General features: G+C 47.9%; 1 protein-coding gene across 3 annotated transcripts in view; it reads right to left on the bottom strand.

The window, feature by feature from the left end:
• LOC116943942 (signal transducer and activator of transcription 5B-like) overlaps positions 1-23,058 on the bottom strand; it is a 56,887-nt gene that overhangs the window by 16,778 nt on the left and 17,051 nt on the right. For 2 of the 3 annotated variants that reach the window (XM_032957308.2, XM_032957309.2), the window contains exons 2-9: positions 9,106-9,326; positions 8,173-8,329; positions 5,954-6,043; positions 4,190-4,361; positions 2,845-2,990; positions 1,892-2,043; positions 582-737; positions 29-208 (exon numbers count right to left, since the gene is read on the bottom strand). In XM_032957308.2, coding sequence (XP_032813199.1) covers positions 29-208; positions 582-737; positions 1,892-2,043; positions 2,845-2,990; positions 4,190-4,361; positions 5,954-6,043; positions 8,173-8,329; positions 9,106-9,233 — 1,181 coding nt within the window. In that variant the 5' untranslated portion in view covers positions 9,234-9,326. The remainder of the gene's footprint in view (positions 1-28; positions 209-581; positions 738-1,891; positions 2,044-2,844; positions 2,991-4,189; positions 4,362-5,953; positions 6,044-8,172; positions 8,330-9,105; positions 9,327-23,058) is intronic. The other variant, XM_032957310.2, reaches the window with a different exon arrangement.

Genomic DNA, 23,058 nt, shown 5'->3' with positions numbered 1-23,058 from the left:
CCCGGCGGTGGCGGCAGGAGCCACTCACTTGCGCGTGTTCTCGTTCTTGAGCAGGGCTTTGGCCTGCTGCTCGCTGATGATGGTGGCCACCACCTGCGGCGGGTTCATGTGCACGTTCAGCTTTCCGCCCACCAGCAGCCGCACCGTCGCAGCAAACTTGGTCTGCGTCTTGAGCACTTGCGGCGGCTGCTTCTCGATAATGAACGTGCTGCGTGAGGTGTGGGGTGATGGGGGGGGGATTACAGGTGCAAGCATCTCAGTCGCGTGTCTACTTCGGAAACCGACGACCTGGCATGAGCGCGTTAACGAGAGCAAAAAGGCAAGCGAGAGCATCGCGTTAGCGCGCTAAAGGTGAAGCCGGAACATTTTCCGCGTGAACATTGGACGACGGTAAGGTACGCGTTAACGTGTTGTCACCCAATAGGCGTTTCAGGGTAAGGCCTCTCGGCCTAACCCATAAGATTCTCACGCACGCGGTTCGATGCGCGCATTGCGATTGTTCAAGAAAATTAATTTCTAAATCCTCGACGACTCGTTGAGACGTCCGGCGGCGGCGGCAGCAGCGTTTGCTCGGCGGTCACCTGGTGACAAGCGCGGAGAGCAGGGCGGTGATGGTGGAGTTGAGCTCGGTGAGGATTTCCTGGCACTGCCCCATGATGGGCAGCTGCTGCAGGTGCAGCTCCACGCGCTTGATCTGCTGCCGGTTCTGCCACACGATCTCCGCCAGCTTCTCGCACCTGGCACAGCCGTACAGGAACGGGGTCCCGCGTGAACGCTACGGCCGCAAAAGGCGACCACGGGCACGCATAGCCACGTGTACGAGGAAACACGTGTAAGCGCAGCATGGACACAGACACAAGCGTGCACATGTACACATGCAAAATCAAAGATTCCCCCCCATATAGGCATGCAGGCTGTTGCGGCAAGTGTTGTTGGGGAGCGCCTATCAAGATGGAATGGTGCACGATGGGGCGATGTGGTTATTACCATGCCTGGCCAACTTTGTACCTCCCGTGTTGATATTTACATCGTGCATCAGGTACTAATTTAGGCTGAGTTGACCGAGGGGAGGCCCAGGACCGGTTCAGATAATCTTCACCGGTGTTGGTGGTCGTGATCAGGATTTGAACTCGGGTCATTGGGTTCGCAGCGCAGCACGCTAACCGCTACACCACCGCTCCCAAACATACACACATATATATACAGACACACAAATGAGCAGATGCGCACACATGCACGCAACCCCCAGAGTACTTGTGGTGTCAATGAGTTTGCTCAGAATAATCCAACGGAGGAAGAGCTTGAGTTGGCTTAAGTTTATTGGGGAGCTTACACGATAAATATGGCTTATGTTTAAATGAGGGATTATGTTCAAAACCAGCTTTTACGTAAAGCGCAGGTTACATTTAAATGTGGATTACATCCTTAATAGGTGGCTCGAATTAAAAAAAAAGCAGCTAAACACGAATATTTGGTTACATCAACAGATGTGTATGGAGATGTGCATGTGAATGTGTGTGCGCTATTTTGGTATGTGTGTGAAAGGTTAACGTCGTGGTTCTCGTGCTGCACTCTGAACTGGACGATCTGAGATTCTGCGCCACAGCTAACATCAGTCGCAAATGTGGGAACTGGGTTCGGCGTGTACATAACATCCGCACTGGGGAGACAAAGGTGGCCAGCATGGCGTTGTCCACACCACCCCCTCTTGCGCCATTCCGGCACTTACTAATAGACTCTGAAAGGCAACAGAGGGGGTCTTTGTCCGTGAGAAACATGTGAGTACGTGCAGCAGTGCACAGGTGTGTGACCACAAGCAGCAGCGTGTGGATGCGTGGGCGTGCGTGCGTTCGCTCGTTCGGAGAGGAGGTAGGGTACGGGTTCTGCCCACCAGCCCTGCAGGCAGTCTAGCCCCCCCTCGGAGGGCCCCCCATTGCCGGCCAGCTGCTGTCGGCGCTTCCACTGGATGAGCTCGTCGTCCAGGATGGTGGTCTGCAGCTTGGTGAGCAGCTGGAACGTCTTCTTGTGCTTCTCCGCCAGCGCCTGCAGGAGGATCGCGCGCCCCATTCCGTGGCAAGCGAGCGGAGGGAATGCACGCGGTGAGGATTAACGCGGCGTCGCGGAGAGGGCGGGAGGTCTCACGTGAAGGTCCGCTGTGTCGAAGTTAGGCGTCTGATGAATTGGCACGATTCGGAGCCATGTACTGCGCATCTCATTTGTATCGTTTGTTCTTATGTAGTCCCTGTTGTTGGTACCATCACATTCTTATGTCTGTACCATGTACTTTGTTTTTCTTTTGTCTTATGCCTGATATACACTTTGAATAGAATGCCTGAAACTCCATTATTTCAAATTCATATCTATGACATGCCATCGGTTCAAGAAAACAAACGCACCACCAGAGACAAAATGGATTGATTCCTGAATCAAAGCAAGACCCCTCTGGGTGACAATTCACCGAACCACGGAAGGGAGGAGGGGGGCGTGGGGCGAGGTTAATCCTCACGTGCCTAATATCAATGACACAATTAATGAACCGTCCAAAATCACTAACACTCAGTCCCCACGGCGGCAGCCAAAACCTCTGCCGTGGACCCAGCTCATTTGGCGACGGTGGGTTGCTTTTCCGCCACGCGGGGAGAGGTCACCTTGCCGTTCACCCCACAAGTGTTAGCGAGGGCAGATTAACGAGGCCCACGGCTATGTCAGTACCTTGGGGACATTCACACCTGCCACCAATGCTCAAGCCTGCCTTAAAGCACAATGTCGTAAACAACAAACGTGCGTGTGACCCAGTGGCACTCCCAGCAAACGTGTGTGCTTGTGACCCAGTGGCACTCCCACCAGGCGCAACTTCTGCAGCTGCTGCGCTTCTTGCTGCAGGATGCTGTCCATGTTGACGCGGCGCTGCTGCAGGCTCTGCTGCATGCTCTGCACCGAGCTCTGATCCTGGGGTGGGCGCGCCGGCTGGGACAGTTGGTGCAGCTGCCCTGCTCCGCACCACACACACGCAGCCGGGGTTAGCCATCTGCCCACAGCTTACCTCCGTGGTCCAAGGAAAACGGACTGACACTGCTGGTGCTCAAGTAGCCCCTGTGCACCTGGCCTGGCGCCGCGGTGACGTAACCATCGCTTAGTGGCGAATGGCGGGTGTTGTATTATTATTGTTACTAGCTTGTTTGCCCGTCCGAGGACGGAAGCAGTCATATTTACGAAAAAATTGTCCAGAGTATAATTGTAGCTTGTGTAAATTTAATGGCAGTGAATCTGCATGAAACTATGTCATAAAACACCTCACTTCATGTAACTGTAGCACTGTATATAACTGACCTTTAATTTGTTCAAATTCACTGCTCTGATACTTTATTCTCTTCTGCTTTCGGTCGCTGGGGTTGAAATAAATTTGAATTCGATACAATATCTGGAAAATCACCGAGAAATGTCTATTTTACCATAATGTAGAAGCATAAATGAGACTTAGCTTTTGCCTCAAGTGCTGAAGAAATAAAGACACCAAATCCACTTTGTTGCTGCGTAGAATTATTTATTTTACTCACTTTAATAAAGAAACGTCAAACTTAAAACGAATTTGCGAACAAAAAAAAATGTCTTTCCGCTTGACCTTCTTCTGCCCGAGTGTAAAAATCCACCTGCTCATGAATATTAATGATGGGGGGGGGGGGGTTGCGTGTTTATCATAAGTGGTCACGAACAGCACTTGCCCCGTCAGTCAAAGTAGATTATCTGGCGGAACCTTTGTCTGTTTACATGTTTGTCAACAAAGTCATGGGATGGAGAGGTGGCGCGCATTGGAGTGGTGGCACAGTCATTAGTGCATTCACTACGAGCCCGATGATCTGAGTTCAATTCCCGGCCACGGCCAAAATTAGCTGCGAGTGATATCTGAACTTTCCTGTCACTCTCCAACCCCAACACGGTGAGGTATGATCAAACAACTTGTCCAACGGTGAATCGACAAAACATTGTTCAAAATTATTACCATCTGAATGGCAATCCCAAACAAGACTTTGTCCGGACGGTCACGCATCGGATTCTTTAGCCAAATATCCACGGGTGAACTGACATGTGGGAAGAAACAGGATTTACCCGGAACAAAACTCATGCATTCCAGAGAGGTAAGACTTAAAAAGAGACTCGCACAGATAGACTCGACTGTCCACACACATACCTTGAATGCGCAGGCTCTCCTGGTAGTGAATGATGAAGTACTCCTGGCTCTGCTGCAGCATGCGCAGGTCAGTGTCCGTCTCGTTGGTCATGGCGCGGAGCTCCTCGAAGGTGGCCGTGATCTGCGCCTGCTTCTGGGACATGCTGTCCACGGGACTCAGCGGCGTCCCCGGCTGAACATCACAAACACAAAGATCGCCACCCACCCGTGAAGCGTTTAACACGCTGTTGGACCAAGTGCTGTTATAGCAAGCACCCAACAAGGCCGGCACGGCGCACGAGAAGGTGGTGTGGTGAAGTGTGACCTCTAAATAACATAAAAACAGTGCTCTTATTTTCACAATGCAAAATGTAAACATCTCTTCATTAAATAAGAATTATAGTCCTGATAATTGGCTGACATACTATGGCTCAAGTAAAAAGCGACGTTATAATTATACTCACGATCATCCATATCCTCAAAGGGAAGCATAAGAAAACCACCCTTGACTTTCTCAAACAAGTACGGTGCTTGAATGGTTTATATAAATAGTTAAGGAGGCGAGTACGTCTTCCGTCACCAACCGTAACGTGTTATGATTTTACAATAACATGCACATTGCAATGACTAAGAGAAAAGACTCGCTGCATATCTAATATAGTTTGTTTGGAGGTAAACAGAATTAAATAATGAAATTAATATTTGTCCTCTAATCCGCTGTTCTTTGAAGGCCTCTCCATGCAGCGTCGGTTACGGGAGGGTTGTTTGACCATACTTCATCACACTGGTCAGCACGTGTTGGTGAAGGCGGGGGAGCACAGATGTTGTTGGAGCAAGTTACAACCAATGGGGTTTCGCTGCGCTGTCCTCTGCCCACAACTTAGCACCGCAGAAGCAAGGCGGGCATGGGACGGTGACGGGGGAGGGCACTGTACTGGGCGCCAAATGCGCAAGTCACACCTCTGGCAGCAGCTGGGCTCGCAAGAGCATGTTATCACCTCCAACGAGCGGATGATTATCGGCACGGAAATCGTTTATAAAAACAGAAACCCGTAACGTGAGGCTTTGCAGATGTTTCACGAATGAAATCAAATTCCCAAGGCTACAAAGCGGAGCCTGTTTGCGAGCGCGTAACATCGAGTGCGGAGCGCCCTGACACGGAGGAGCGGGCTCGATTACCGCAAATCCGCGGAGGCAATTAATGCGCAATTTCAAACGGTCTAATTACGTCGATTAATTCCACCGTTATAAAAGAAAAACACAAACGTGGTGCAGTGCCCTGGTGGTGGCACACCCGCCCACACCAACCCCTACGGACAAGTATGGTGTACAGCTACTTGCTTTTGAGGCAGGGGTTGGTGAGTCACGGAGAGATGTGTGAAGCTCCCAAACCTGCTGTGTTGCCATGAGGTGTTCACGAGATGGCAGTATAGCAAGTGGGTTTGTGAACCTCTCCGCGTGGACCCTTGCATATGATCCTCTCGCGTGTGTTGCGTTTCTACTTTTTTTATTCTATTTGCGTCTCTCATGCAAAGACGCCTTCAAATTGAAAATGGCCAAACATCGCAATATAGGGCGCTCCTAAAAAATAGTCTTTGAGACCGATTGTGAAATAAGTTCCAACGTACATACATACGTGATGGTAGTTGTGACAGTGGTGGTTATGGTAGTTGTGACAGCGCTGGTGATGGTGATAAGAATGATGATGGTTGCGATGGTGTTAATTGTACCAAGGGTGGTGATGATGATAGTTGTGATGGTGGTGGTGATGCCGCGCTCACTCACGTTGGCCGACTCGCGCACCAGGCGCTGCTCATGGAACAGGATCTGCTTCACCGTCTTCACGAGTTCCATGGGCGTGTGCTCGTAGTGAGTCTGAGGTGGGCGACAAGGATGAGGCAGAGCGACACGGATTACACAGCGGAAATAAACAAACGTACGCATACGTACCAGCGTAATCGAAACACACACAGAGGTGACTCCTAAAGCAGCAGAAAGCACGAATCTGTCAATGCGATCGGTCCTCTGATCATGATCTGCAGGTCACATGACATCAACATACCGTGTGTACAATGCACACAGCCTTGTTTTCAACGCCAGCTCAAAAGAGTCAAAACTATGGCCCGTATTATTCGAGACAGCAGCAGAACAATGAGAAGGCTGCATACCGGTTTCATTATTTGATGGAATTGTCAGTACCGGAGAGCCATCATTGCCCACCGCTGCTTTTCCGAAGGAGGCAAGCTGTGGACAGGTTAATCTCCATCAGTAGATTGCGGCCGGTTATGAAAATAGCTCCTTGATTGCCTGGTGATATAGGCAAGAGATCTCCATGTATAGTGTGGGGCCAGTTAGAAGCAGAACAGTAACACTGAACAGTTATTACAGGTCGCCTTGGCGGATTGTGGCCTTTTAGCTGATAAATGAATTGCAATTTCATCGCAATTGTTGATGGTCAAATAGAACATTGTGTGCTTATTTATCACCTTAATACCCACACAACACCAGAATGGCACGTAACAATTTAGAGCACCGAGGGAGGCAGTTCTAATAATAATGTTAGTTTTTTATCCAGGAAAGCTCCACTTTAGTCCAGACTCTTTTTCAGGAGGGTTTCCGCAGTGGGACGTTCAGCCAATCCCACTCACGAGTATGTGGCTTCACGTGCGAGGAAACCGGAGAACCCGGAGAAAACTCGCCACCCATACGATTTAAACTATCATTTTTATTTTTGTATTTTACCATGTTAGGCCTACGGAGCTCGATAGTAGCTCTTTTTCAGAAGTGACCTAGCCACAAATGATTGCTCAAAGAAGGGGCTTATCACCTGGAAATTTATATCAGCCATATACACATGTTGATTCTAAATGTGGAGGGAAAAACTGGAGTACCCGGACAAAAATCCACGCGACCACGGGGAAAAAAGACACGGAAACTCCAAACATACAGGCGTCAGGGTCGGGATCGAACCCACGACCTCCTGTATACCAGGCAAGGTAGTTAACATCCTGCCACTGTGGCGCCCATACGAGGGGGGGGGGGGTAACACTCCAAACTCCGCAAAGATGGTTTCAATCGACACGCTCTGCCGTCATCTCCTGGGCATCTAAAAAAACCAGCGAGGTTTAGGAGCGCTGGAACGCACAGGTGTGCGTCACCATGCACGCCTAGCGATCACCTGAATCTGTGCACTCCCACACACTTCCATGTAACCGATAGCTCTGTAAGTTACATGGAAGTGTGTGTGGGAGTCAGGTCTATGCTGGCTGCATAGAAGGCATGCACGGTGCGGTTGTTAACAAGAATTCGTCACGTGTAGCTCGGTTAACATGACCCTGTTTCATTGACTAATCCACGCTGTTGGGATACAATCACAGATGGCTGCGACTGGGTGGTGCAGTAGTAAAGCTACAGCAGCAGCAGCCACACACGGGGCCTCAAGGCAAAACTCACAGCGAACATCCAAAACTGTAAGGGGTCGCTCCTTCTCCTCTGCCATTAAGTTTCCACTACAACACTGATCGAGCCAAGCTGTCCGGGTATATTCAGCGGTGACTGCGACTGGGTGGTGTGGGTCGGGCAGGCAGCTGCAGGCACGTCTGCGTGCAAAACTCACAGTGAGCTGCCAAACCGTAAGGGGTTGCCCTGTCTCCTCTGCTGCCTGTAACTGTCCAGAAACCCATCCCACGAATCGTCTACATTGCTGCCTCTGTCCCCCTGTTAAAAGTCCAGGGTTAAAACATTTCCCGAGTGCTCCACCTTTGACTGGGGACGTCTGCAGTAACATCTTGGCGCTGGTTTCCCTACCACTACCTCCTGTGTTCTACAAGTGTTTGATGATAGAGTCACATTTCATACCTTGAGACTCAAAACTGTTACTCAACTGTAATACAGCACCACCCGCAGCTGTGAGTTATAAAGTGCATCTCTGAAAGAACACGTGCCCGGATATAATGTGTTGTGCATTTTACAGGTTTTTATGGCTTATATAGTAACATCAGCACCTGTAGCTGTGTGGCGTAGCTGTCAAGCTTGAGCTTGAGCACGAAGACGTCGTCACCCACGAGCTGGCCGGCCTTCCTGTGCAGCTCCTGCACCAGGTTGTCGAGCAGCACCTTGGCGCGGAACTCCTCTTGAGGGTTGTCCACCTCCACCTCATCCCTGCACGTGCGCGCGGCAGGTGGGAGTTAAGTTTCGCTTTCCACCTCTATTCCCATAATCAGGGGATGATCGGTCTACCAATCAGCCCGCCCACCCCCACTCATATGCAGATTTGATGGATTGTCGCGAGGTTGAATAGCGATTTAACTTGAGAATCAATATATTTTTGTTAAACATTGTGGTGACTGGATAGTATATTGGTGTAACGCTGATTCGATTAATTGATTAAAATCTATTCCTAAGCTCACAGTGCATTGTGGGTGAATGATTCACTTTTCCAGCATTCCGAGGAAATGTTACGAAATAGTCGTGATGCCATTAAAACATTTTTTTTTACATTCTGGTGAATGGTAGCGTCTTTAGTGGCTGCAAGTATCGCGTGAATTCACCGATACAGGCCTCCCTATGCTGAATTGACTATGGGGATTGTTTAACCATACTTGTTGTTTAACCATACTTCACCATGTTGGTCAGTGCGGGTTGGAAAATAGACGGCGTTCTGAGCGCAGTGCGTTGAATAGAAATGGATTAAAATGCAATGTAATGCACGGCACTTTGTCAATCCACTGCTGGATGTAGGCCTCGCCACTAACATCAACCACGGCCAGGAATTTAATTCACGTTGCCATGTGGGAATTATTTGAACATCCGTCATTGAAGCCCGATAATATTATAAAATCCTGCTGCTGATGGTGATTACGTTGACGAAGCTGATGATGATGCTGATGATTCTGATGATGTTGATGATGTTGATTGTGCCAGGGTAGTGCCCTCACCATCTCTGCTGCTCCACCCACTGGCACACATAGTGGCGGACCTCGATGGGGAAGTGCTGCCCGTAGAGCGACTGCATCTGCCGAAGATAGTCTCCCTGCAGCTGTTGGGCCTGGCTCCACAGTGCCATGGTCGCCAGCCTCCCTGCTATACGGAGCAGTAGCAGCAGCAGCAGCGCGCGGCACGGTAAAACCGAGTTCCCGACAGCGAGCAACGTGAATGCCTGGGGCACAGGGGCAGCGAGAGATCGCCATGCGCGCAGATCCACGAGTTACATCGTCGCACGTATCACAGGGTGTCCATCGTGCGCACTTGCACTGCACCGTATCCACAAATGCATGCGCCACACTGCATTGCACATGCATGCTACGTCACGTGACGCACGACGCACTCAAAAGTCAAAGTGATTTCCTGCTCAATTGAGCATTGAGGTTTTTGGTGTCCATCGCCTATCTACAGCCCTGAGTCCTGCGGCAAGATTATCTATTAGAAAACCCCCCTCTGATCTTCGCACCTGATAGACTCACAGTGATAACATCACCTTACTTTATTTAAGACTGGAAACAGGAGGACTTCTTCACAATTCTTGCAAAAATTGCCTGATGAAGCTGGTTGTAATTAGCAGCGAAACATCATACTCAAATTGTAAATGTTCTGGGTTTACTCTCCAACACACTGGTATGCTGCAGTTGTAACTAATCGGCACGTTTTCTTTCCATGACAAACCTCATTAATCGGCTGTGTCGGGTGGTGGTGAGTTAATGACCCATTTATATTTCCGCGATCTAACCAAAAAAAAACCTTTATTATGGAAAACGACTGTTGACTACCCCATAAAGTTGTACGTATTTTATTAACGCTGGAGAAATTATGGGCTGAGGCGGCCCCCAACCACAATTTGAACTCTCACATATTACATTACATACACGCTAAATTTCACACACACCCGCAGTACAATGCATAACACTCACTCACACACACATGCTACATATTATACAAAAGCCACATTTTACACAAGCACATAGAATGCATAACAAGACAAAGACAATACACATGCAAGTGCTATATCACACATACACAAGCTGCCTTTGTTCACACATGCATACACTACATCAAAGACAAAGATTCATGTGTTTGCCACACAGACTGTTGGAGCAAGTGCCCTTAGCGAGCACCTACTAAGGCCTGAACAGCACATGAAGGGGTAGTATGGTCAAAACCAGGCGCAGCTGTCTCAAGTCTCCCCTGTGATGTTGTTTAAAGACTGCACCAGGTACTCATTTGAGGTCAAGTTGACCTAAGGGAGGCCCCGAACAGTTTCAGATACCAAATGCCAATGGTATTATCCGTGGCCGGGAAATTAATCCAGATTGCTGGGATCATAACCACTGTGCCAACACCTTGCACACACACAAATACTGCTAACATTTATTCTACGCATGCAATTTGGTTCATGAATAATAAAGGAATGAAAATATACAAACACATGCTCCATCAACAACAATTGCTTTTTGCCACTAAGCGACGTCACCATGGCTGTTTTGCCAGGCTAGGTGCACTTTGTGTGCACATGCTGCATTACACACACACGCACAGCTACGCAAGTTGTTATTGTACGTTACGCAAATTGTAAAGCTACTATTGCAGCTCTTTCCACTACTACCTCCCCAAATCCCTCATCTCCAAAATCCAGATGATCCAGGATACCGCTGCCAGACTCGTCACATGCACCCGCAAACGAGACTACATCACCCCAATCCTCCAATCCCTCATCCAGCTCCCAATCCAATCCTGGCTCGATTGCAAGATCACACTCACTGTCTTCCACATCCTCCATGGACTCACCCCTGTATACCTCTCTCCTCTCATCTCTTTCCTACTGCCCTTCACGCACTCTCCCACCTTCTCATACTCTCCTACCCTTTCACCTTACTCTAAACTCCCCTCCATGCACACTCACTCTCGTAAGTCTCCCTTCTCATCTCGCTCTACTCCCTTTCGTGCCCTCTCCGCTCCAACAACCGAGACTTTCTGTCGAAGCCCCCATTCAATGTTCACTAAGAGTCAGGTAGCTCATGCTTATATGCTTCAAATATTCGGCAACTCCCTTCCCCCAGCCACCCGTGCTGCTGACTCCCTGCCTTGGTTTTTAAGAATCAGGCTCAAGACCTTCCTCTCTTCTGTCTAGAAATTACTGCCTCTCTCTCTTTCTCCCTTATAAAAAAAATGAACATGTTCCGATTCAGAATCAGAATAGTAAGTTATACTGGAGGAATCCGATGAGCTATAGAGTTATTTTTCACAGATGTCCAGTAGGGGCGGGTAAGAGCGTTACAACAACAAACAGTTAGAAAACACCACAGTCGTGCAAAGTACAAGGTAAACAAAACACCCAAAAACAAACAAATAAAACTAAACCATCCCCATCCTACCAGGTAAAGCCCACTGGCAGTATTGAATTATTTTTCAGAAGCGTCCCGGCCACAAAATGACAGGTCAACAAAGTGGCTTATCACGTGGAAATGTATCGCAGCAAAATAATCGACATAATCTCAATGCATGTTTCTGTAAAGTGTCGTGAGATGCGGTCGCATTTGGGCCTGGTGACATGAATCCACGTTGCATTGTGTGGTTTGTACAGATCCTTTCCAGTTTAGAAAACACGTCCACAAGTGACCGCTTGTTTTTTTCAATGCCCGAGTACTGAAATCAATTCGTATTGTGGTTGATTTGAGATGAAATGGAGGTCACATGTGGCTACTCCACGGGAACGGAATTGTAATAATACGATCAAACGAGCTGAGTTTATAGTCATCCATCAGGCAAGAACTCAAGAGAGATCAGCGTGGCACCATATGCAACAGTGACCACAGGCTTTAGTCGGCCAGCAGGGGAAGGGTCACTGCAATGTACAATGCAAATTGAGTGATTTGTGGGGTAATGATCAAATAAGGTAAATTTGGACCCTGATAGATGCCGGCACTCAGTGGCCTATCTAACCGTGAAGCAGATGGTGTGTAGTTTTACTGCGGTTGCGACACCGGCAGTATTGATTAGGGTGGCCGCTGGATTCGAAACTGTGAACCTCTGAAACGAGCGGCGAAACGTGCTCCCCTGCTGGGCCGTGTCACAGCCCCAGTGGTAAAACAAATTACCAAATACTAGAGGTGGCGATGACACTGGCTCTTTCGTGTATCACACGCTGGCCTGCTGTGTAATAAAAATGCGTACGAACCATAAAAACTCATTGCTCAGCTCCCGCGAAACTTGGTGGGTATCAGGTTTCCGTGGCCCACGCTGTAATTCCTTTACCGTAGATTTGACCGCGCGAGGAAAGGAACAGAGGTATATTGACTCATCTGTTCAAATCCATCGGCATATCGTATTGTCCGTGTAACAGTTGATTATTTACCATTCACACAAACTACGTGCCGGACATTACACTTTGGCTCGCGAGACTTCGAAAGAGATGGAACAAACGACAAAGTACAAACGGAACGGTAAAAACGAGATTATAAAAAAACGCATCTATTCTTAAAGAGAATCGTGACCATGAATCACGACCATCGCCGGGTGGTGGTGGATCGTCGCATGCCCAATGCATGTATGTTGATTGTGTGTTAGACACGACAGGCGTAGTTAGCAGTAGCCACCAATTTACTCGCCGGCAAGATAACGTAAAAAAGAAAGATACGGCGAAACTATGACGGTAAATAAATACCAGACAACTCGGCCGGGTACCAGACGGACACACCTTTGTACGCAGTGGTACGAGGAATGCCCGCTCTCTCCGGTGTCTGTAATTAATATTGTGGTAAAGGGCCTACTTCGCGTGAGCAGACATCTCTTTACAGCGATTTACTTTTGCTGCAAAGACACGCAAACGTGCTCTTGTTTCACTTCCCCGTGGCTCCGTGCCAAGTCAATGTCAAGTGGCAATTTCTTATTCTTCTTCTTCCTGTTTGGCCTGGGGTCCTTAAACAGGGGTCCTACAATTAAAAAAAAACTCCTCAGCTTCGTGAGATGACGCGAGTCGCCCTCCACCGCCTTCCCCAAAACGCCTGCCTTTTTCCGTCTCCCTTTCATCGGAGGCACAAACCACACCAGCCCCAGGCCCAACCAGCCACCCGGTTTAGTGCCAGCAGCTAGTGCCCCTTGCCCCCCAGCATAAAGCTACTCGAAGTTGTAGGCGTTCTTTATTCACATTTTACATATGATGATGTTGTTCGTTGCATGACAGTCAAACCGACGTTTAATACTCGGAGCTAGAATTTAGCCAAAGTGCAGAACCAAATTTTTATGGATTTGTTTTTGTGTGTGTAGTCATTGGTGACACGTTTGAGACCGTCAACTCACCACAACTGTGTAAGCCAACTTCCATCACATGAAATGCATTTAATTCAATATCAATGTATGATTGTATGTTTTCGATTTATTTTGTAACGCCTCATCGTTGTAATTGAATTTTAAGTCATTGCTTTTGAAATTCTGGTGACCCAGGCTTCTCTTGCAAGTGAAAATATGCTGTCTCGTGAGCTCTCACATGGTGAAATAAAACAAACTTGAAACTGTAAGCCGGTCTGATCTGGATTCTAAACCCAGGATCTCAGCGACGACAGCTCAGGGCTCTGACCTGCGAGCCACCCAGCCACCTCTAATTTAATTGGCACGTGTTACTCGAGATTCTGTGATGGCTACACGAAACAGGAGAAAAAGCGCACGCTGGTGTGTGCGCGCGTGGGGTTATTTCCTATATTCCGGGGAACCGAGCTACACTTCTCGGTGGTGTATGGCAACAGTGCTTTTCCTGTCCGGTTCTCGCCATTATTTATTTACTGCTGGCTACCACACACTCGGCGGCGACACAACCCAACGACGCTAAAGCGTGCATGTCGCTGTCGTTTTGGATGGCGGTGGTGGCGGAGGGCAAGCACCAACTTGTATTTGGGGTTTTTAACGATGCAGCACCTCTCTAACGATTCGATTACATTTTCATAATTCGAGGTCGCGATTTGATTCGAGCGGCGGTTATTTTTTCGTCTCGTTTTTTTTTCCCCGTTTCTCGTTTTTTCCTCGTCACATCTGCAGTGGTGCACCTGCACTGGGGACCAAGGCCCAGGCCGGGCCCCAGTTTCCGGGCTATGATGAGAGGAAAGAATTCAACAAGGGATCCCCCCCACCCCCCTTTCCATTTCTTGCACCAGGGCCCATGCCAACCACGTTACACTACCCACTACCGCTTCTCTATCTGTATAGTCTTTTCTGCTCGTTAACCTAAATATAGCAACAGCACACCCATTTGTGGGTGGCCTAGTGGCAAAGTGGTTATTGCACTGCTCCGTGAACCCAGTGACCTGAGTTTGTGATTCGCAGCCTTGGATTACATCCGTCACGAGCGATACGAGAAATGATCACCACCCCTCACACCAAGCCGCACTCACCAGTGTGGTGATGTACGGTCAAAAAGCTCCCCACGAGGCATACAGTGTGGAGAGATGCTCATCCAGCAGTAGAATGTGCATACATGCACAGGGCAGCTCACTATGGCTGAAAGTCTATTTTTGAAGGGAGGCCTGTGCCGGGCCAAACAATATAGTCACCACGTGCTAAAAAAAAGTTCAAACAGTGCATAAAGTTTAAAAATAATGGATGAATGGAGCTTATTACGATAAAGCACTGGTGCTTTTGGTGCTAGTGGTGGAGGATGTGGTGCTGCTGGTGGGATGGTTGCTGGTCGTGCTGGTACAGACAGTGGTGGTGGGTGCAGCTAGCAGTATAGGTGCTGGTGGTGGGGGTGCTAGCGGTGGCGCTGGTGGTCCTGCTGCTGATAGTGGCGACGCTGTCAGTGATGATGATGGCTGTGGCGGTGCTGGTGGTGGCGATGCAAACGGTGGTGGTGGTACTGGTGGTGCACTGTCAGTGGCCTTGTCGAAAGTTGAAGATTGTGCACTTAACAAAAAACTAAATCTCAATTTTAAAATATCTATCGACTCTCCGGGGTTCCAAAGGTTGCGTCACAAAATCCTTCGGGCAATAATGTAAACGCTACTAGGAAAGCCAGTATTATTAGGTTTCGTTTACCGTTCAGATTATTATTGCCGTGCCGTTTTCTTTTGGCACAGGGGTGTAATTTGATCCAGCGTGGGCTCACAGCTTGTACACAGAAATCAAAATCAATACAGATAACAACACAAATTAACGGGAAAGAATAATATTACGAATAATATGAATAAAATGACGAATCCACTGCATTGAACGGCATCTGAACAATCGGACTGAAACTGTACAAAGCCACAATCGGACGTTTCAAATTCTTTGTAAAATATTTACTTAACAATTTTTTAGGCTTTTTAGATATTTGCTATTGCTAAAAAAAGAAAGCAGGATTAATGTTTGGGTGAAGGTTAAACCCCCATCCAAACGAAGGCGATAAAAATGAAAATTGAATAAACAAAGGTGGTGCTGAAAAATGCGGGTGCTGTTGAAGCGGATTTTAGGTTTATATGTGTGACATTTTAAATATGTAAGGGAACATAGTTCTATGATCGCACTGTCGAAAGCTGTTCGATTTCAGGCGATAATTGTGAAAGACAGAACTTCCCGAGAAAAATGTTCCTCGACGATCTTTTGATGAAACCCACTGGGACTGCATCAATTCACCGATTAAAACTACATTCTTACGCTCTCAACACGTGCTCGTTAGAATTAATCACTTTTAATTTGTGCAATATATAAGTCAGTTAGTTATCAAAATTTCTGAGTCAGCTGGCCAGGATTGGGCACAACTGAGCCCACGACTTTTATCCCAGTCCACCGGACAGCACAAACTAAGTGTTTCTCACCTGAGATTAACACTAACAATGACATATTTAAGAGTCACAGTTAAGAGACAAACAACGTATACGCTATTAAAAAAGAAGAGTTTAAATGAGACGCTATATACCAATGTTACATTTAGGCTAACAGAGGGGATGCAACTTTAGCACACGAGACAACAAAAACATGAATTGAAAGAAACTAGATTGGGGGGGGGGGGGGTGGAAACAAGGCAACAGACGTTCCCAAGTACAAATCGCAACCCCGAATCATCGTGACAATGAAATCACTGCCAGGTGGGAAGATATGGACTCGTGTATCTTTTAAGTGAAAAAACGCCACGGCATCGCGACGCGACTTGCAAAACTCACCGGAGACGAACAAAGCACATCGGGGCAAGAAAAGGGGAAGCGAGCGAGGTGTAAATAAGTAATATATAAAAAAAAAAACTTTTTTTTAAACACGTTTTTATGAAATGTACTAGTAATGGCAGAACTCCACGACTCCAGGAAGTGGCCCCGAAGCTTGCCACAACGTAAGGGACCGTGGGCAATTACAGCCAACGTCAGTTGAGCGTGGACAATTAGACCCAAGCCGAAAAATAACATCTAAAAAAAGAATGTTTAAAAATACATATTTTTTATGATAGACTATAGTATTGTCATCAGTATGACATAAGTATAGCAAGTTTGCAGTCGATACCACATTGGGAAGTGGGTTAAAATTGAGTTACAAGATTTGAGGATACAACAATAACAACAGACACAGTGAGTTAAATGAAAACGAGTGAAAGAGAGAAAAACTAAACACGACCGACGTACGGACACAACAGTGACCCGAACGTGCACAGCAGGGGACACGGACGCTCAGCCGAGAGTCCCAGTACCAGCAGAGTACCAGGGAAGGCCGGAAAGCTGATTTTTGTTTTGCTTAGACTGCTAAAAAGTCAGCAAAATATACGCAGTATGATGTATCATGGTTAAACATCATGGTAATTAAAGAGTGTGAATCATCACGTGGTTAAACATGTAAGGAAATATCAAGCGTACGGATTTGCTCATGGAACGCTTTCCAATATGCATTGTCTTACCGAGCAATTTGGAAAGCGATATGAATCTGTCAGGGCAAAATGTGTTTGCATATTTATCGTCTTTTTCATTCTGGTGTTTAGTCTCCAAAGTTTTGAGAAACACTTTAATCAATTCAGCGGGTTTTCAATACGGCGAGTCTTTAACAGTAACATAACCTTATGTTAGGGGTTCGTTCATACTGGATCATCTTGAAGGAGGTTATCGTGCCCCTTTGTTACAGCCGGACGGAGCTCATGCATAAAGGCCTTTCGCCCCGTGCTGAACAGCGTCAAAAACAGCGACTTGCTGTCCCGCCTGCAATAACAGTAGCTCAACGTGAAAGCGACGGCCGCCATTCAATCATGTGTTGGTGGAAAAACCATTTCGAGTACTCGATGTAAACAACGTGGCAACGTTTCCATCAGGCGACGGATCGCACCGTACAGGGCAATGAATCACACAAAGGCTCGGGGCAGTCACTCACGCGTGGTAAAATGCCCCCCTTGCTCGGTGGCCAATGTACATATTTTGACAGGTACTTAATGGATTGTGGAAAGTGAATCGCGCTCTGCCCGAGCGGCGGGGCTGGGGTTGATTTCGTACATCAATAATATTTTATTAATGTTGCCGCGCAATGCCGCACGCTCGGAATTCCTGGTACTAGACGGGGTTCATTAACGTTTGTCTCCTGATGGCTACGTGGGACTTATGCGTCTCTCCCCTGGTTCTCCGCTGCGTCCGGCACGCGCTGCCCTAATGCCCACCGCTGAGATTTGGAGCAAAGGAAATATCTAATGGTAACGATAACAAAACGGAGCGGTTTCCTGCTGCTCAATTGGGCAAGCTGCGGCACTCACCTCCTGGCCAAAGCCCCAGAGCAAGCTCGGGGAATTCCAAGTTCCTATTGTGAGGATGAGTCTCTCCATACAACAGCCACTGCTGGCTTGCTCCACAAAGTGCTATTCACTTTACTGACCCCCGCTTAGGATATAGGGCTGAGTCGACTCTCGCGCGGGACTTAAAACTTGACAGAGTTATTCTCTCTATAAAAATATAAACACGTCTTCCGTGTCTGCATAACATCTTGAGATGCGATTACATTTAGACACTATGTAACATCCAATCTGTCTTCCACTAAGACAGAATGGATGGTTCAGCCCCGCAAATGCTTACTCATACTACTGCTGATGGGAAGGGCCTGCGCTAAAAAGCGTTCCAGAGAAGCTCTCACCATGCTCGCGATCCTATGGTAATGAGGTGTCACGGTACGACTTGATAACCGACGAAATCTAATTTTGTTGACATGAGGTGGATTGCGGAGGATGAAAAGCATGAAGTGTTAAGTCAATTGTGCGGCCTTCTGTGGGGAGATTATCCAATAAAAACTGTGCATAGTGGCTTGTAATGTGTTCCACGTGACCATGGGCTATATAAAAAAAAACAGAGTTTAGTTTTATTTGTATATATTTTAAAGTGATTTGTTTACCTTGACTATAATTTGCACTGCTATCCTGTTTTTGTATCATTCGTTGTTGTAACATTCTGACCCGCCCCTCCTGGACATCTGTGAAAAAGAGCTTGATGAGAATATTGATTTATACTGGAGGAATCCGATGAGCTATAAAGCTCTTTTTCACTGATGTCCAGTAGACATTTAATCTACGGTTGACCCTGCCCGCCAGGTTCTCTCTGTGCGAGGGCACCTGGAGGAGGGGAGCGAGACGAAGATGACAGTCACGCGCTTCCTGGCTGCAGCTGATTGAGAGCTACTGTCGAGAGGGAGCGCGAGGAGACCACTTGGGAGTGGGGGGGGAATTGTGTCAGGAGGAAACCCCTCGGGGTTTGCGGAGAAAAATGGATGTCATTACGTGCTGTCGAGGCAGGCGCTGCCACGCCTCACTCCGCTTAAAAAAGTTCGCGTGGCGCTCCACGTGTGTGGAATCGCATTCGCACCGACGCCACACGCAGGGCAACGAGACGCTGCATGGAAACTAACACGCGGACAATGCTAAACAAGTGTAAAATTAGGCTATTTCAACTTTTGAAATCGCTGACCCAAGTGGAGTGGGGGTGAAGATTTAAAAAACGCACCGTCTGCTTTAATTTCTGATTAAAAGTGATCGATTTTTACTCGCCAATTTGCTGTCACGTGGGCATTGAGTCCAAGAGCCCCAACGAGTGAGGAGCAGTTAATAATTAAACCATCGTTGTCATGCGTGTAAAAAAACAATCACAGTTATATTTAAGTAGGCTCAGTGAAAATGTTTGTGATGGGTTATCTGTTGTGAAAACGGGGCCAATGATTAAATGCGTAGCAACCCCCACGGACAGACAGAGCCAAACATTAACGGGTTTACAACTGAAACAGTAGGCAGTGTGTCCACGTGGCTTTGTGACTCCACCATAATTTGGGGCCCTCTGTAAAAATGCAATCCTATTTGTCGGCAAAGGAACCCCGACAACGCGGAAATGGAAACAACTCCGCACGTGAATTTTTGGCCAAATTTATGAGGGAAACAACGCAAGGATGTCACAAGACCGCTAAAAAGGGAACTATCAATCAGCCAGTGCTCATATCTCAACGCTGTGTAGGAGTCATTCTTACAAATTTGGCCCCAGAAGCCTGCAAGCAATTGCACCGTCAAGATGAATGGTAAAAATGCAATGTTAAACCGAAACCATGGTGTCATCTGCCCCATCGCACAAAGTGGGATTGCATAAATCTAATGAAATGAGAAAATTACTTTCTAGCAGTATGGGGTTGCTGTCGTGGTGTAATGGCGAGCATACTGGAATTGCAATCTATAGGTCGCCGGTTCAAAAGTTGAAAGTTGAAAGAATGGCGCAAGTTTCTTAAAACCGCACTATTACCAGCCAGCACATTTGGGCGATTGGCAGGTCGCTTGCGGTGGGTGATAATACCTTGCCTGGCATACAGGATGTCGTGTGTTAAATCCCGACCCTGACGCCTGTATATTTGGAGTTTGCGTGTCTCTCCCTGCCCCGTGGTCGTGTGGATTTTTCTCCAGGTCCTCCGGTCTTTCCTTCCACATTTAGAATCATCACGAGTGTAAACTACTTGGCTGCTCTAAATCTCCACGTGAAAAGCCCACTTCGTTGAGCTATAATTTGTGGCAGGTCGTTTCTGAAAAAGAGCTACATAGCTCAGTGGGCCTTTCCTGGTAAAATAAAAAAATAGCTTAGTTTTAGTTTAGTGAACAGGTAATGGTAGTGCTGCACCTCCACCTCTTACTTCCTAGACATATGTGAAAAAAGCTTCATAGCTCATCGGATTCCTCCAGTATAAATATTCTGATTCTTCTTGGCACCAGGATGTATGGCAACTTACCCATTCGGCTATTATATTCCTCGCAGACACAACGTAGTTGATTTAAGTGCTTCTTTGTTCGCTCGCTCGTTAGCTCCGGCACGGACCCTTGCCGCCGGTGCAGCGAGAGAGCCGTCGCGTCAACGTGTTTCTCTACGCAGGAGCGATAAGGCTTGACCCGCGATGATGCGTGTACATAATGGTCCGACAGCAGGGCTCCGTGGGGAGGGTAGTGGGACCCCCTTGCATGGTGGCCTCTCAACTCCCACGTGCGAAGCCACCAGAGGAAGCCCACGCTTTGGAGCGACCACAAACGTAACAGACACACACACAGCACGTGCACGCACAAACTCATCTGGTGTGTTTACGACAAACGCCGCTGCGGAATTCAAAGTGTATTTAGAGATAGCCCAAAACTGGCGACATGTGATTACGGTGCGAGGAAATGCATGTAAAATGTGATGTCAAATTATAAAAAAGCCATCTCTCTTCTTGCTGGAAAGAAATTGTGATTGAATTTGATGGCTCCCGTTGACGAGAGCTTTGAACTGAGATAACCCCAAAGTGAGGGATTTGCAATGGAGTAAAAAGCTAATCTAAAGAGTCAACAGGGGCAGATGTAAATGCAAACAAGGGGGGGGGGGGGGAGCTGCCCAAGTCAGGCTCAGAGAGGGAGGGAAAGTGTGGGGTCTTTTTTTTACAAAATAAATCAGAGCCCACATTATGCATGGATGATGGAACCTGAAAACGGAAACTTGTCAAGCAAAGGCTGGATAAGTGGCGTCGTGGTGGCTAGGAGATGTTAACTCCCTCGCCTGGTATGTAGGAGGTCATGGGTTCAATTCCGACCCTGATGCCTGGATATTTTGCACGTGGATTTTTCTCCAGGTTCCTGCGGTTTTCCCTCTACATTTAAAATCACACATTTAGCGTATTTGGCTGCTATAAATTTCCACATAATAAGCCACTTTGTTGAGCTGTTATTTGCGGCCGGGTCGCTTCTGAAAACGAAATATATAGCTCAGTGGGCTTTATCTGTTAAAATAATAATAGTTATAGTTACTTGAGTGAGACGGGACATGGTCTCACAGCATTACACTCTCATTTCAGGTCTCAGTGCGTGAATAATAACCACGTGCAGTATACGCGAGGAGAACATCTTCTATGACATTTTAGCCCTTCAGGAGTCTGGAGGCAGGATGCGAACAACGACGAGGGGGGGGTCCGTGTGTCGAGTCGAGGCGTAATCAGGCCGTGCCGAGCGGATCTCCGGGGCTGAGAGACCTTGCGTGGAAGGATGAACAAGTGTCCACCGTGTGTGTGGAGAGCCAGGGGTGCGGTCGTCGTGTAGCGGGTTAGCGCTACGAACCTGTCGACACGAGTTCCATTCCCACTCACGGCCAATACCAGTGACGATTATCTGAACTGGTCCTGAGCCTCCCCAAGGTCGACCCAGCCTCAAATGAGTACCTGGTGTGGTGTGTAAACATTGCCACTGGGGAGACAAAGGCGGCCCGGGCGTGGTGCTGACCACCCACCCCCTCGTGTGCTGTGCCGGCCTTCATAGGTGCTCGCTAACAGCACTTGCCCCAAAAGTCTGTCAAGGCTATACGGGGGAACTTTGTCTTTGGAGAGCCACTGAGGACGGGGAAACAAGGGTGAGGCGCCCACCTGCACTAGGAGGTGTATAATCTGGGCTGCTGCGTTGTTGGCAGTCCGTATTAAAATGTGCCAGTGCGTAAAACTGCTGAGGTGGTCGGGGGAAAAAAATGGGGGAAAAAAATGGGGAAAACCTGCCACTCTGAAAATACGACTGTGTGTGTCTCTCTGATCGTGTAACAATGGAGGAAAAAAAATACCCTTTGATTGTGTGCGTGTGTGTGACGATGTGGTGGTAAGGAAAATAACTTGCCACTGTAAATAACAACCGTTCTGTGTGTGTGCGTGTGCGTAGGGGTGATGAGGGGTTGGGAAGTGGAGGCACAGTGGTTGGCGCGCTGTGCTAAGAACTCGGCCATCCAAGTTCGATTCCCGCTCATGGCCATCAACCCCTTCGACAATTATCTGAACCGTTTCTGGGCCTCCCCTAGGTCGATTCAACCTCAAACGAGTACGTGTTGCGGTGTGTAAACATCAGCACTGGGGAAACCAAGGCGGTCGGGTGTGGTGATGGCCACCCGCGCCCTCGTGCACCGTGCCGGCCTTCACAGGTACTCGCGAACAGCACTTTGCCCCGACAGCCTGTGAAGGCTAAAGCGGAAAGGGATCTTGGGAGGCTGTGAAAAACGAAAAGGACTCCACTTTGAAAATACCACTCTTTGTGTAGGATATCTTGTTGTAAACGTGCGTAAATCATAGATTCCTGCTGTGCGTAAATCATAGATTCCTGCTGTGCGTAAATCATAGATTCCTGCTGTGCCTAAATCATAGATTCCTGCTGTGCGTAAATCATAGATTCCTGCTGTGCCTAAATCATAGATTCCTGCTGTGCGTAAATCATAGATTCCTGCTGTGCCTAAATCATAGATTCCTGCTGTGCGTAAATCATAGATTCCTGTTGTAGGAGGAGTGCTGTTGTGACACCCGTGGTTATTGTTTAAAGTCAAGTATCGTTGGCATGTTGCGACGTGATTATTGTGGGCTCCTGGATATCATTGCGGGAGGGGGGGGGGGTTGAGCGGTTACAACTTTCTCAAAATCTTAAAACCTGCTGCACTACTTGCACGATTGCTGTGGACTCG

The sequence above is a fragment of the Petromyzon marinus genome, chromosome 19, assembly GCF_048934315.1.
Source record: "Petromyzon marinus isolate PM22_M1 ecotype Great Lakes invasive population chromosome 19, UKy_Petmar_22M1.pri1.0, whole genome shotgun sequence".
NCBI classification, from domain to species: domain Eukaryota; kingdom Metazoa; phylum Chordata; class Hyperoartia; order Petromyzontiformes; family Petromyzontidae; genus Petromyzon; species Petromyzon marinus.
Note: the sequence above shows the minus strand (reverse complement) of the source record. Positions and strands in the feature narration are given on the sequence as shown.